Source organism: Pezoporus flaviventris, unplaced genomic scaffold (genome assembly GCF_033815535.1).
Source record: "Pezoporus flaviventris isolate CSIRO_AGI_PZ_B2104156 unplaced genomic scaffold, CSIRO_AGI_Pfla_v1 ptg000013l, whole genome shotgun sequence".
Classification (NCBI taxonomy): Eukaryota; Metazoa; Chordata; class Aves; order Psittaciformes; family Psittacidae; genus Pezoporus; species Pezoporus flaviventris.
The window spans coordinates 29,944,687-29,960,752 of record NW_026892561.1 but is presented as its reverse complement, the minus strand read 5'-3'; the positions used below and the strand labels follow the sequence as shown (position 1 = coordinate 29,960,752).

At 46.3% G+C, this 16,066-nt stretch overlaps 1 protein-coding gene across 8 annotated transcripts in view; it reads right to left on the bottom strand.

The window, feature by feature from the left end:
* The window catches only part of TNIK (TRAF2 and NCK interacting kinase), a 162,562-nt gene that overhangs the window by 3,446 nt on the left and 143,050 nt on the right, over positions 1-16,066 (bottom strand). For 4 of the 8 annotated variants that reach the window (XM_061452544.1, XM_061452545.1, XM_061452547.1 and 1 more), the window contains 11 exons: positions 15,821-16,005; positions 12,449-12,575; positions 10,532-10,696; positions 6,946-7,060; positions 6,190-6,360; positions 5,759-5,902; positions 4,171-4,305; positions 3,853-3,953; positions 2,242-2,391; positions 944-1,103; positions 214-353 (listed from right to left, as the gene is read on the bottom strand). In XM_061452544.1, the coding sequence (XP_061308528.1) occupies positions 214-353; positions 944-1,103; positions 2,242-2,391; positions 3,853-3,953; positions 4,171-4,305; positions 5,759-5,902; positions 6,190-6,360; positions 6,946-7,060; positions 10,532-10,696; positions 12,449-12,575; positions 15,821-16,005 (1,593 nt within the window). The remainder of the gene's footprint in view (positions 1-213; positions 354-943; positions 1,104-2,241; positions 2,392-3,852; positions 3,954-4,170; positions 4,306-5,758; positions 5,903-6,189; positions 6,361-6,945; positions 7,061-10,531; positions 10,697-12,448; positions 12,576-15,820; positions 16,006-16,066) is intronic. The other 4 variants (XM_061452543.1, XM_061452550.1, XM_061452546.1 and 1 more) reach the window with 2 other exon arrangements.

Genomic DNA, 16,066 nt, shown 5'->3' with positions numbered 1-16,066 from the left:
AGTCAATGCAGATCTCAGCAAGAGGTGGAAGAGATCTTCCCACCACAGGTTGAGGTCTGCATCCACTTTAGAGAATTAACTGGAGTGGTTTATGGGCACTGCTTATTAAACAGGACCTTCAGATTAATTACTAACCCCAAGATAAACCAGATTTGAAGTCTGAAAGTAGCTTGTAGCTTAAAGCATGGAATACAAGCTTTGAAGTGGACTTACCTTATCATTTCTTTCACATAGAAACTTTAACCTTTGAGCTCGCTTGTGCATAAATACTCCATCCAAATGTCCTGTCTCCACTGACCGGATTTCAATAGCTTTCTCTCCCCAGCCCATTATTTGATTGGAATGAATGTAGGCTGTCAAAAGGAAGCATTTGGTAGGTGTTACAATGTGTGTTGAGCTAAATATTACACAACAGGCAGAAAAACCCTCAACTGTTACTCAAAGCCTACAAAGATAAATGGCAGAGCTCTGCCAGAGGCACAAGCAGCCAGGAGTGTGCCTGCGGGGACAGTAGCCTTTAATTTTCATCTACAAAGTGCTGAGTAATTTAAACAACAAGTATCACTTCTGATTTCTGTGGGTGAGGAGCTGGGCAGTAGCTTGCCTCCATGGGCCGTGGAGCTGAGCAACAGCAGAGCCAGAAGAGCAACCCATGTGTGCCCAGCTCCGTACCCAGCCCCTCTTCCACTCAACACAGTATTCCATCAGCGCAACAGCTTATATTATCTTATACTTAAGATAAACCAGAGCTTAAATATTCAGGAAATCACTTGCTTTTATTATGGAGGACCAGATTGTAGAAATTCAGTAACTGTATCTCTTATTTAACAGAGAAATCTCCTTTGACAAACAAAACCCCAAATGACTCCATCTCAACATTCTTGACTCCTCATTTTGCTTGTCACTTGTATCCTATGCAAGTGAAGAAGAAGGGCTGACCTACCCACGGAAGTAGGCATTTCTCCCCACTGGAGCACCACATCTTTAGTTATCCGTCCATAGGTGTTCACATATACGCCTTCATCCTCATAGCACACAAGCATCTCCATCCCGTCTGTTTTAGGCAGGATGACAATGGCGTGAGGAGTAATATTGCCCTGAATCTGCAGTTAAAATAAACCCTAAAGGTCAGAATTACATTGAACACAGGAAGGGGTAAGGGGAAGGGCGCAGAGCATTACAAAACCAAAACCTCAAACCAACCCGAGAACAACCCCTCCGTTCATTCACCAAACAGATACTGGCTTTCAGAGTTAAGCTTGAAAGGAAATAAACTGTCATGTTTACACTGCCATCAAAGCTGGCTTACACATCACGGATAAACAGGTTCAGCAAGTACAGAGGGATCGCAACACGCACCCCCCAAGACTGATGGCTGACACTTAGCTGTAACACAAGGAAGTGACTGCTGACTTGATGAATCCATCTTCTGTGCAAATCAAGGGAAATAAATCCAGAATTTTACAGGTAGCTTGGAAGCAATTATTACCATATTTTAGTAATCAGTCTCTAGCTCCAAGGGCAATTATGGTAACTTTCCACCCATGTCTGCCCTTCCATAGCTAAGACAACACAAAACCATCCCAAACTGCCACAGTACTTCTTATGCTGCCTGGGCCAACAGCATGGACAGAACTTAAACAAGCCAACAAGAAAATCCTCACTGACAGTATTGTTTTGTAGCTGGTTCTCTCTTGAAACCGCTGATGGACTTGAGAGAGGTCCTGTGGTGAGTCCCTGTTGTCAGGGGGGCCAGGAGTTTTGAGCAGCAGTCTGACTGAGATTTGGGCTACCCTAATCCTGCAACTTTCACTTAGGCAAACTGTGCTGCCTCAGCAGGAACAAGTGTTGGCAGCACATCTGGACACCGTGCATTAGGACAGCGCAGTGGGCATCCAGCTCTTAGGGGAGTCTACGTTTTCCAACAACCAAGAACCTGTTTTCATGGTATCCTGCCCTACAAAGAGCTACAGTACTGCTTCATGCAGTGTGCAGATTCTCCTTTCTGTGGCACATAGGAACGTTAAACCTGACTGCCGGGCACAAGGACAGAAATAGCCTGTGAGAATAATGAAGTACGTGATACCTCTAAGCCTTCTTTAAATAATGATGGCACCAGAGGATGTCAAACCCATGACAAGATATCCCCTGACTGGTCACCATTTCTGAGCGACCAAGAGCCTGTCCAGACCTTGCTGGTGACCTGTTTTGGTCATGCAGCAGCACTTCCCATGTACTCACATGAGATGGTATATAGATATCATAAGAGTTCCCAGAATCTACATCAATCACATGGAAACCAGTGTGGGATCCAAAGATAACCTTCAGTCTTTGACCCTCTTCTACAGTGAGATCCACGAGCAACGGCTTGTGCTGGAGATCTGCAAAAGACTTTTATAATCCCTTCAGTGAGTATCACAGAAAGCCAACAAATCCCCACATAGCAGCAGCCTGATACGTTTCTGAAATCGTATTTGCTTGACTGTGTTTCCTACTAGATATGGTCATCTATATTCCTGTCTCTTTGTTACTATGTCAGATGCCTCAGAGGCTATTACACACTTGCTCCAGCCATCCCAGCAGAGAAGCGCTCACCCTTGCCAAGCACAGCTCTTTTTACCCCAGAAGCCTGAGGTCACCCCAAAGATTTGGTCTCTAAAGGAAGGCAACAGCTCAGTTCTGTATTGGCATGTGTACAGCCAGCACACAGGAACCCCCGATGCTGGTGCTGCTCTGGGTAGCAAGAGCAAAGTCCACAGAAAGCTTTCCTCTCGGCACAGATCACCGCTCCAGTTTGGGCAGCTGAAATGAGTCAGATTTGTGAAGACCTATTTTTCTTTGTTTAATATAACCTGCTTCCCAGCATAGACTGATCCAGGACAAAATATCTCTCTGTAGCTTGGGATGATGAAGCATCCACAAGCGGAGAATAAAAGGCTCCTGGCATTCTGTGACTCCTGACAGGGAAAATCAGGAGGTGGTGTTTCCCACTCTCCCAACAGATGCCTGCCTACAGGGCAAGGCAAGGGCACTCAGCCCCCTCAGACGGGAGAAGCAGCACCAGGAGCACTAACCAGCGTCCTCAACAGAGCCCGCAGAGGCTGGGTGCCAGGCCATTCTAATGCTGCTGAGCTCTCCATGTCACTGAGCCCATTTATTCTGGCTTTTGTTCAGAAAAAGCAAATGTGACCCGATACTGAATAAGCCCATTTGTGCTGGAGCGATGCAAAATGAGATTACTCAGCATGGATGTCTCCAGAAGGCACTGCCCCTTGTGACTTGTTTCTGCACAGTGTAGGATGAAAACTGCTTTAAAGGACTAAGTACAAAATACCCACTGGCAGGTTATAGAGGAGAAAGGTCTCACTGAAGGAAACTGAGGTAAATGAAAAGGGAGAGAAAGAGTGGGTCATTCTCTTTGACTTCTGTCTTCAAACAAAATCCACACTGCAGAAAGGGAGAGGATTTTGCAAAATAAACTGTAAAGCACTGCCACCTCTTTTCTACTATATGTGAAAAACCAGTCAGAGGTTAAAAAAAAAACAAACAAACAACACAACTCCCCTTCCCCCAAAAAAACCCAATGCAGTTTTACTTGTGGGCATTTGGTCAGCTTTCTGCAAATATCCCAAGTAAAGCCTGCCAGCATAAAAGCTAATATTAAGACTTCATTGTTAGCCATAAGCAGGAGGTATCCAGTCTCTTAAGCCAGATCGTATCCTGTCTCCCAAGCCTGCCAGGCGTCCCAAAGAGCTCATCTACATAAGCAAGATGCTTTTTCTGCTCTGCATACTACAGAAATGATGTGTATTTACAATTACAGAGTGTATTTTGGTTAAAAGATAAACATACCTTAAATGCCATGAACTTGTGATATGGTTTGGGAGCCCAAGCATAGATCTCTACAGCATTCTTTAAGGCAATCACCAAGAATTTGATTCTTTCATATTTCACTAAAATGAAAATAAAACCAATTTAAACTTTCTTTCTAACAAGGTTGAACAACTCATCTCCAGGAACAGCTTCTCGGGCAGTGTCCACCTAATACATATAGATGAATTCCAAGTTTACTTGTGGCTATGGTCTATCCATACTTTTAAGAGAAGTTGTCAGGTCAGCTCTAAGACCTGCATCTCTTCAGACATTTTTTTTTCCAGAGAGGCCACTCACCAACTTTGTAATGGATGCATCCCTCCAGGTCCCCAACCGTGATCCAGCCCTGCTTCTTCTCCACTTCAGGGTCGTTGTGTAAAATCCTGTTTCTCAGCCAGGAGAGATAGTACACACGCAGCTTGTTCTTCTTTCCTGTAACAAAAGAAACTTCCCTGTCAGAGCACAACATGCAGGCACGAGAAATTTTGAGATTTCAGTGCTTATTTCCACTCACAAGATGATAAAGTTCATTTCATGATGAAGCTGAAAACAGTAATTCAGCTGGGCTTTTTTTTTTTTCTTGGGAAAAGACCATATGGAAAGCAGAGCCCAGACAGCAGGTGAATAGTGGAAGAGCTGGGCTTTTGCTTCCTGCAACCTGGAAATGTTCCTTTTCCTGTAAATCAGTGTTCACGGAGAGATGGTCAGGCACAGTGGGGACATGCCCCCGGTTCTCTTATGGCTCAGGGCTTACCCAACTATTCAACTACCTGGTTTCTTTTCTCTCTTCCCCTTCATACAACATTAATTCCACCCTGGAGCTGAAACACAAGCTCCATGGTCTGCAACAGGCACTGCTATTTGCCAGCAAGCCTGGTGCTGGACTCTGCAATGTTGAGGGGCTGTCAAACTTCTGCATGTCTGCCAGCCTGCTTTCGGATGGCTGCGATCAGGCTACAAACCTCTCTGTTGCTGCAAAGCCCCCACTACAGGGACAGGACACAGCTCACACTGAGCCTGGTGGGGCAGGGTCCAAACCATAAACCAGGATCTCCATCTGCTCACGGGTTTCCACAAATGCCCAGGGCTCATTCTCGATGCTGTCTTGGGGGACGGGGCTCCCTCCCCATTCATCTTCCAACTCTACCACACCTGTTATTCCTACATCTGTATCCCCCAAACCACAGTGGAGCTGCAGACCAAGGGAAATGATGAAGCAGTGGTTTTGAAGAGCTCTGTCTGAATGGAGGGAGCAGGAATTTGCAGATGAATGCAGAGTGATCCCAGGGAGGTGTTGAACAATGCAAAAGTGAACAGAAGGATGGTATCAAGCAGTTTTCCTAACAAACATTTCTCCTGCTGTTCTCTGTGAGCTTTGTGGGGCAGGTATAGCAGAAGGCTGTGCCCCAGCTCCATGTGCTTCATGGGGCTGCTGTGCAGGGGGATGCTGGGTGCTCTCCTGGGAGACTGGACTAGAGAGTTTTTGCTTTTTTGCCAGGAATCACTCATGAGCCTGATTTGAGAGCTCCAAAGCTCCTGGCTGAACCTGGGACAGTGACAAGCCTGTAGTCCTCACGATGCTAGGGGTACCCTGAGCCATGGTATGAGCTGGATCCCTGAAGCCACGGCTCACAGCTCCCTTGGCTAGAGGCAAACAGACCCAAGAGCAGAGCTCGCTGCCCCCTCAAACTGTGACTACCTGCCTTGAAACAGAGCCAGCAGGCAATGGGAGAAAACTTCAAAACCTTTGATTCTGGAATAAACCACCTCAAGCTGCCATGGGAGCTTCCCACTGGTATGGGTGGGCAGGTTTTTTCTGAGCTGGAACTGCTCATGGCATACAGCCAAGAAGGTGAATGATGGGGTGGGAGCATGAGAGACATACCTGATATTGTCACGAGGACATTAAGGCCCTCAAGTACGTCCATTTGTTGAAATCGCCGTCTGTTGATGAGGTTGTAGACCTTCCCTTGCCCACTTCGATCCAGCAGCATCAGGCCATTTTCTGTGCCCACCAGCAGATTCACACCTGAAGAGGATATGGCAATGGGCACCAGGAGCCATGGCTGCTCCCAGGGACAACACTCTGAGCTCATCTCTGCTACCACCACGAGATCCCAGCTAAGACTGTGATCTTTCCATGAACACAAAGGGTCACATTTACAGTGCAGGGACTCGGGGATATCAGCTTTGCCCAGGATGGAGAAAGGGACAACCAGAAGCAGGGTCCTGGTTCTGTGATGACACATTTGTGTTTCACCACCAGCCATTTGCTCCAGGGAGCTTTGCCAAGGGCATGGCGTGCTCAGCGCTTACCCCATAAAGCAGCACAGAGTATTTCTGAGTTGAAGCGCTTCTTGTATTTCCGGATCTCCGGGGTGTCGCTGTGGGGACGGATGTTGGTGGGGTTGACATTCACCACTGAGATCTTTCGAGCTTCGTTCAGCTTGGCCTGCTCCTGTCTTAGCAGCTCGCTGGTGAACAGGGCTTGCAAGGAAACACAAGACAGTGAGATGTGATGCATTAATTCTTCTGTCACCTCTTTTTTTGGGACAGGAAGAAAATACTTGAGTTATCTCCTGATGGGGGAGCCATCACTATGTTGCAAGCTACTAGACTGGAGAAGGATCATTAGGATCTTCTCATGGATTAGAACCAACACCAAACCCGTCAGCAGGTGATGTCCCCGGCCTCCAGCCCTGCCTGCTGAGCTGACCAGCTCTATTTGTTGCCTGCCTGCTCACATCCAGCCACTTCCAGTGACTTCAGAGCAACTGCCAGTATTTTTGAGAGATTACCACCTCCCAGTTCTGCCCGGAACATTTCTCCCAACTGCCCAGGCAGATGGGTGGATTTCTGCTGCTCCCTGTCTTCTCCCAGACCCTTCTGGTGGCATTTTGCTGGTGAGGGAGAAGAAGTTGTATGGCAACAGGAGACCACAAGGATGCAGACATGAGCAATGTTTGGACAAGAGTGAGTGAAATATGAAACAGGTTAAGTGGGGTTATACAGCTTCCATGATCTGGTTTCCATGAGGCCCTCCCCTCTCAAACTGGCCACACTGCCTCCTACCAGTAGCAGATGACTCTTCGTCCTCATCTTCATCTTCATCAGTAGGTGAGGTCTGGTATACTCTGGTGTCCACAAAGGGGGTGAAAGAGGCTTTGGTGCTACTTCCCATACCATACTGGAAAGTAAGAGCAAAGAAACTGCTCAGAGCACAGAAATAACAATAATTTTGTGTATGTGTGTATAGGTAAGACTTTCTAATCAGCAGACACAATGTTTACACCTGCAGTGCCCTTTTCAAGCCCTCTGTCAACATCTGCTCCTCCTCCCCCATCACTAGTCAGGAAAAACATTAAACTGGATTTGTGAGTGTCCATGAGCAACAGAAAACAAGAGGAGCAGGGCCCAGCTCCACTCTCTTCTCACAGGCAGAAGCACAGCACAGCCATGAGACCAGTTAGCGAAGAAGCCACAAGGCCAGAGTCAAAAGTCAATGCAGGTAAACCCCAACTTGTCTGCATGTTAGACACCTGCCTTCAAAAGCCCATTCTGGGATGCCAGAGAATTTGCTTTTCCCACTCTCTCAGTGTGCAGCCAAGGTCGGCAGGACAGCACTGGGAGCCCTCGGAAAGCCCTGGCATGGGGCAGCTGACGTGGACCAGTGACCACTGGAGTAATTCAAGAGAGATGGAAAAGATGGGACTATTGCTTCCCTTGTGCCAAAGCCAAACACTAACTAGCACAGTCTGAGTAAAGATTTAATTTCAACAGGTTGTGGAAATCTATTCTGGGACCTGTAGAACTTAGGCAGGAATGCTCATACGCTATAATACCACTCTACTTTCACCACTTGGTATCTAGGGATTCGCTAAGCTAAGCCCAAAATATTCATGCCTGTGGGAACGTCGGAAAAGTCAGCTCCCAGCAAAACACCTATTTATCATTCTGCTGGGCTGTTATTGCTGGTCCTCACACCTATTGCACAGGCAGGCCCCAGCAGTGCCCCTCAGCAGCACCTGCCTGCTCTGTTTGGGAGAATCTGAAGCGCTGGAGCTGGGGAAGGCCTGGGGTGAGCTGTGCACTGTTCTAAAGCTCTCTCTTTAGGGAAAGCTTTGTAACAGGTTGTGTTAGAAAATGCCCTAGATACTCGGGCTCATCAGAAAATGGCATCCCCCACAAACTCTGGTTTTCAGCACACCTCACGGGGATGATATGTTTTAAACTGTCTGCAGCATTTCAGGCAGGACTGCAGAAATGGTTATTTCTAAGCTAACAAAACTTAACCTGAAAGTATTGTAGGGAATGTCAGAGCCAATACTTTTCCAAGGGAATTCAGGGAGGAACAGACTGCAACATCACGCTGCTTTCTTCTTAAAGCCATTGCTTTGTTAAGGCAGAAAACGAGGCTAAGACCTTCTCTTAAGCAACAAGAAATCTTTGCCTTGGGAGTCAAAGTGACATGATTTTCCCCCTTGTTGAGCAGCTTATTTTTCCTACTCCAGTATTTACCCAGGATATGCTTTATGTATGAGCTCCGTTAAGAGCTGCAACAGCAGCAAACCCCACGTCACTCTGCAGCAGTACTACTGCTCACATTATTCTTCCACTGGACATTTTCTTTCCCTGGAAGGAATAAATCTTCCTCAGCTTTCACATCACTGAGACACCAGAGCCCACGCCAACGCCACTGCTACAGCCCCTGTGCTGACAACTGGTGTGCCACGGGAACACTGCCATCCTGGCACATCTGTACCCACACTGGGCTGGCCTCACACCTGTCCTCCAGTGGGCCACAGAAAGATTTAGGGGCAAAAGAACAGTGGGAGCACCCCTGCGGCTTGGTCTTTGCAAGCATTTTGGGACTGGCATCCATGGGTGAGCTGGCTTCCATCCCCCATGCGTGCCAAAACCACGCTGTGCATCCTGCTTCCCTTTCGTCTTTATTCCCCTGACAGCCCGCCTGTTTCCATAGCAACGGGATGGATTTCCAAAATGCACATGGTAACCAAGACCCATGCAAGGAGTTAACAGCCTGTGGCAGGGAAGGCTGCAGGAACAGATACCACATTTACATACACAGTATGGCCAAATTTGTGTGCGCATGTGAGATATACTCCCTACTTTGTGCTTCTCTCCTATCCAAGAAATACACATTTTTTCCCAGTGCTGGATGCCTTTTCCATAAACCACCAACAGTTCAAGGATGAGAAAAAATCAGTATCTACAGGGATGCTTTCCAGCTGAGAGGCAGGTGCTTTCTGACAAATGAGTTATGAAGAAGCCCCTCATCCCAATGCACTGAGCATTTCTTTTCTTTGCTCAGGTTCAGCCATTCCCCTAAGAAGCTGGCATTACTTAATGACTTCCGAGTCTGCTATTTAAATGTCAAGACATCTTCCTGTTCAACTGTGGTGGCTTACAGAGACAGCAACAAGCTGCAAGGTGTAGTTGTGCTTGCTCCCTTCTTTTTCTCACAGCACCATGAGATACCTGTGAATTAAATCCCCAAGTCTCCTGGTTCATTCAGCCCTGATAATGCAGTTTTAGAAATGGAAAAGATCTTCTTGGTTGGTATTCTATAAGTGAATATATTTAAACCAGTGCTTGCCCACGTTTAAGCAGTCCCAGGATGACCGTGGAAGGTGTCATTTTCAGCATCAGCTCTCTCATCACCTGCTTTCAAGGCAATGACAAAACAGCTAAAACCTTGAGGTGAAGTCAGGTACCATCTGTTCTTACGTTCTAGCAATGCCCAGTTCCAAGCATTTTTTATTTTTATACTGCTAGTAAAAGTACACTATAAAATGGGGACATCATTTCTATGAAAGAGAATACGATGACAGAACTTCTGACGTATATCCAACAAAATGAAAAGAAAATTTAAATGCAGTAGCTTATTTAGCATTTATCATATTCTATGATTCCATTTAGCACCAAATGGGTTTATTTCTCATGACAGAACACAGAACTGTGCCTGGTTCTCACAGCTGGTAATAGTAAACCAGGACATATCAATTCCCTTATGTGTCACATCTTGTACTTTCCAAATCTTTTTACACCTTACGCAATGTTAATGTTCAATCGTGTACCTGTAAAACAGCTATCAGGGGGAAATACTTTGCCATAATAGGAAACACTCAATTTTAAAGGTGTGCAGATTTTTTCAAGACTGAAGAATTATTTAGAATTTTGCTGGCTTTGGTTTTTGCTAACCTTTTGAGTCAACATTAAGTATCAGAGATTGCACAGGTGGAAACTGGGCCCAGTTGAAGTTAATGGCATCACTGGCTCTCATTATTTCTTTCTCTTTTATTTCCAAGTGTTAGAAAAAAAACCCAAACAAACCAAAACCTCAGTGGGGGGCTTTCTCATCAGCTGGCAGCATTCAAGACATCACTATAAAAACTCCAACTGGTGGGCTTCAGACAAGATCTAATACACATTTCTACCATCAACCTTAGACCCATATAGCAACAACCCATCAGATACGCCCATATTTCCACTACACTCACCCCTATGGACCAGAAACATAGAGAGGGAAGAGCCAAGAAAGTCAGGGAGGAAAGCAGAGAAGCCCATTTATGAAGAAGAGATGTTAATACTTGTTTAAAGCGATGCAAAGGAGAAAGAGGAGCCCCCCACCACCTACTTCAGGCACCGAGTCCATGTCCTGCGCATGCGTGGAGACTCGCCCCAGGGCCTCAGTCGGCGTGCCCGCAGGCGAGTGGCTTTGCTGCACCAGGTCAGGGAGATTGATGTGACCTGCAAAGCCATTGCTGGCTGCATGGCCAGAACGCTTTTTTTCACCAGAGGTCTGCAGAAACACAAGGCATGAGGAAGAAAGAGAAGGGGGAAGAAAAAAAGAGAAAAAGAAGAGAAAAAAAACAAACAAAACTAAGTCGTTGGACGTCCCTCAGTTCCTAGGGCAAGCTCAGGAGAAGGACCCTCTCTGCTTCTATCCCCATGCAATCTGGCAAGCAGCTAACCAACCCCCCGCCCCAGGAGAAATAAAGACAGGATTAATCACAAAGTCAATACAGAGTAATTAGCCACATTACAGCGAGAGAAGCCTGATCACTGTCATTTTGAGACAAGGGACGCAGGGCAGATTCTGCTCTTGCCACCATGGCTGAAAACCCCATGGCCAGCTCTCCTCCCACACAGCCATCACTGACAGCAGAATCTGACCCCTCGATCAGTGTTAGCCTTAACGGCTTTGCACAGCTATGGCAGCGAGTAGCCTGACTGCAAATGACAACACAGCCCCCGTTGCATGTTTCTGTAACCCAAAACAGCAGTGAACAGCAGTAGCATCAGCAGAACTGGCATTTCACTCTGCCACAAGGTTCCGGTTTTCTTATATAGCTCTGTTGGCATGGCATGTGTTTTACAGTTGTGATGCTAAACACCAAGCTCATTTTGCAAACGGCTGTCTGTTATAGCATGTTATAGCAGCGACTAGTTCTCCTGCTCAACTGCATCACCTTCCCTGTTACAAGGATGCAGAGATAGCTGTCCAGGCTGCAGGGATCCCTGCTCTGAACAGATCCACACCAGTGGGGGATGAAGTGGGCTGAGCATTGCTGCCCACCTCCAAAACTCATGGTGAAAAGCAGCAAACATGCTGTGACTTCTTTTGCTAATTCCTTCCTCTCTTTCAAAGTTGCATTGTTTTTTTCCTTCATATGTGAATATTTTATATAAATGGAATTAATAATCAAAATGCTGCTCAAGTCTAGTTTGCATCTGATCTAAACATTCCTTCTTTATGATTGCTGACTCCAAACTCCCCTCCCCTTCCTTCTCATCCATACTCCTCCTTTACATACTAGCAGGAGAGTGATTCCCATATTCACTGTCTGTCCCCTCACTAGGAGACCTGCTACCCATCTGTGTTTCCAGCAGCACCGCCAGCATGTTCCAGCAACTGGAAATCTGAAACACTGGGGGAGATCTTCCGCAGCCAACCAAACGTGCCTCTTCTGCCTCTCTCCTGCAGTACCATACATCAGGTTTGCTCCCATGGCAGCCTTACCTTTGCAACACCAGAGCTAGGAACAGGGGCTCTCATCTGTGTGGGATGCCCAGTGCCCCCACCACTGGCTCACTGGGCTGGCTGGTGGCGAAGGGAACTTGGCCTTCCCCAGGCATGACCAGCCTTTGGTAAAACTCTCCAAATGCTCTACAACACTGCACACCTCTGATGGTTACACAAGGCATAGGCTGAGAAGAAGAGAGGAAACTCTGGTCCAGGTACCAAGTGTATTAACTAAATGCTGTAAAGTTAAGATAACTTCAGTTGCCTGGAGCTATAGTGGGATTACAGCAGAGTCATTTGTATGAGCATTGTCCCCATACACCCTGGCATTACTATTCACTGCTGTTTGTAGTTCTGAGAAACATTTGCACTTGTCACATTTGCTGTAAATTGCATTAACAAGAGCGCTAACGAGCACAATTTACTTAGTCATTTTGTGTTCCGGACACACAGCACTGTTAGTTGTTGTGCTTACATGGGCAAAACCTCCTGAAGATGCTCCATGGGAATATTTGTTCTGTAACTTACCTCCCTCACCATTAAAGTCCCTTCCCTTGAAATATTGCTAAACGTATCTGCGTGGGAAGTCTCTATCCCATGGGATGTCACCATTCCCAGGTTGTACGGCTCATTGCTGCCAGAAATTCCCGTTGGGCTGTGGACAGAATGGAAAAGCATTAATGATGAATATTTCCTTTGCTAGACTAGACGACAAATCCTCTAATATACTATTAATTTAATAAGGGTAAGGTTTTGTATCTCACAAGAAGCAAAATTAGAAAATATATCCATTTAAACATATAGTGAGATCATTTCTCTTGTCAGAAATACGGGACCAGGGTCAGGTTGATACATGACAGATACAGCACAGAGACCAAACAGAAGGGCCTTTCTCATCCCAAGGTGCCCCAAGAGGAGCACTGGTGAACAGGTAACAAGTTGCTGCAGTCCTCCTCTGCCTTAGTTTTGATATTGAATTTAAAAAAAAAAAAAAAAAATTGCTCTCTTTATTCCCCATGTCCACCCATGGAAAGGGAACAGTGCATGAGAGCAACTGATGACAAATGACAACAAGAGAGGGGATGGGGTTTGGAGGAGGTGTGGGAAGGAGCACAAGTTGTGTCCTCCAGCTCTTTGCTGTTTTCTAGGTGAAGATGTAGCCCTGACCCATGATTCGCCTTGAGTTTATTTCTGTGCTCCTATCTCAAGAGAGAGGCTGGAATTTATTCTCACTCCCATTAAATTTTAGGACTGCCAGAGAGTGGATATTGCAGGTGGTGAGCAGCCACTGCTACTTTATTATTACCTTCATAGCAGACCAGCTGCCTAAATATAATTCAAACAAAACCAAAAGCAAATGTCAAAGTGCCTCTGGATTACCCAGCCCTGTGTGTGCGCTGGAAAATGATGATGGTGGTTATGAAGATGTTGCTGATGAGACCCATTACTTTGCATTTAAAAGCTATACAGACCGGTTGCTTTTCATCAGTATTGAAGTAATTCACTCTTTAACATGTCTTGCACACCTGCTTGCCAGAACTCAAAGGCTCATGAGGGAGCCTGGTAATGTGAAAAGCCAAAGCAAGCCTGCATTAATCAAGGCGTTACTGGTCCAATGCAAGACATGAGTTCCAGGGATCCCAAGGCGTAACTGGTGTGATAATGGATCCTCGCCTGTATCATATCAAATGTATAACTGGACAGGCATCACCAAAGTACTCCAAAGAAGAGCGTGCCATACTTCTGCAGCACCTTTCACCTGAGAAGCTCATACCTTTCTACCACTAGCTTTTCAACACCACTAGAGGATGAGAAAATAACACAATTATTCCAGTTTCAGAAATAAAAAAGCAGTGACAAAGGAGGTTATGTTAATTTTGAGACCATACAGTGAGTGAATGAATGCCCGTGGTAGCCATGAGGTCCCAGATTTCATTGGCATGTCGTTTCCATGTCACCCTACAAGAAATCTCTGTATGCAGGCAAGAGCTGGCTTGTGCAGCTCAGAGGAGAGAGAGCCAAAAGGAGTCATCATAGTCTTCAGATGAAGAAAAGGTATCTGCAGAGGCAGAAGGAGTAAACAGTCCCTCCTGTCCATTGGGACACAGTGATGGACGGACTTATCCCACAGCAGGAGAGACCTGGACAGAGCTGGGGTGAACAGCAGCCCAGTGCTCATGGAGGATGCCCAGGGAAGTTTAAAAATGGGTTATAAAAGATCACTTGGAAGGTGCAGGAGAAGATGAGATGATCTCTCTTGGGCCCAGATGCTAATGGAAAAACACTGAACATGGGAAAGATGAAGCTTTGATAGAAAAATGCCCAACTACATCTAGCTGGGACTTGAGTTAAGTTTTTTTTTGTGAAATAGAAGTGTAAAGCCAAGCATGTGCTTTCTTTTTTTCCCAGACACAGAGCAGTGTGTGTAAGCCTTCACAACTATGTCTGCAGATAGCAGGGAAGGCTCAAGTACAGACAGAGCTCCTGCCACCTCACTGTGACATCAATGGTTTGCATCTTCATCTTCAGTCTCTGGGGCACGTCCATCAACAGGACATTACAGGACAAGTGGTGTTCAGCTGGCAGTCGGTTAGGGGCATCCATCTCACCACCATACCTGTCCTCTGACATCTGGCAAAGCACTCAGTGAGATACTTTCATCCACTGAAAAGCAGTGTCAAAACCCAAGGTGTTTGGTGGACGCATGTCAGTACAGATTAACCATTCCTGATTAAACTCCTCTTCTCTGAGCAGCCTGAGGTTGCTTCTTGCACACGTGACTGCCCATCCAACTCCTGTATATTCATAGCCATCCTTCTGTCTCCTGACTTTCTCCAATGAATTCCAAGAGCTCTGATTTTTCTTGTCCTGCTGCAAGGAAGCTCCAACACAGGAGCTTGGCACTGTGCATAACATGGACCCTCTAGGTCTCCTTGCTACCTGGAGGGCTTCCCTGCTGCTCCACACCCCACCACTACGAAGCCTAATAACATCTATGTCAACTAATAATTCGTTTACTAGGAAGAATGGAAATTAACTGATTAAAATGCAAATAATCCCCATAAGCCTTCCCACAACTCCTCTATGAATCCACAGGGGTATGAGTCAGACTCCATGCCAGGCAGCGAGCCCCAGAAACGTCCCTGCCACACTAATGCTGCAAAACACCAGGTAGGGAGCCTGAACAGGGATGCTCCATGAGCTCGCTCTGTGTAGTGACAGCTGTTTAGTGTGTGTCGAAACTATGCAGCCCTCCTTCCTCATCTAGAGGCATCTAAAAGCACAAGTGTCCCATGGCCTACAATGGTAACTCAATAGTACAGTCTGCTGACTTTTTCATTTCAGTGCTTTAACCTACCACGTTTTGCTGCCTGCGCAGTGACTGAGCCAAAGACAAAAATCAAAGATGAAGATGCAGATTACTATAATCCTGGATCTACCAGTTGGCACTGGGCAGGCCACAAAGTACTGCACTTCAGCATGGCTTGATTTGGGGCAAGACCAGGCTCAAAAGTCAGCAGAGTTTTAACTCATCAACCCCATGAGCAGGACACTCAAGGGATGGATGAAGTCAGATATGTCCACTCTGTCCAAGAACCCACCTTGCTCATGAACAGGAACAGCTCCATCATCTTGGAGCCCAAGTTCATTGAAAGTGTAGTGGAAATAACTCAGTTTTTACCATTAATATCTTTAGTTTTAAATATCTCTAGTTTTGACCAGGAGAAAGGTTTATCTGAGTACAGTATCCCTTGCAACCATGACACCATTCCCAGAGCCATTCTCACCAAATACTGACATTCTTTGGACATGCCCCATAACACAGCAACTGCTCCTCAAGACCAAGACACAACAGGGCTTCACAGTTTCCCTTCTCCCCCCAGAGAAAGCGCTTCTTACATAAGCCGTGGAATATCACTGACAGGCACAGTCCCATCATGCGTCTCGTTCTCCCCATCCTCCTCCTCCTCCTCGCTGCTTTCTGACTCCTCACTGGAGGAGGAGTAGTCCGTCACCTTCTTCAGGGGGCGATTGGTTTCTTCGATGCGCAGCTCCCTCAACTCTTTGGCTAAGGCCGTCAGATCCTAAAGGGGATGGGGGCAAGAAAACAAGCAAGCAAAGGCTATTATATTTAAAGTGAGGAGA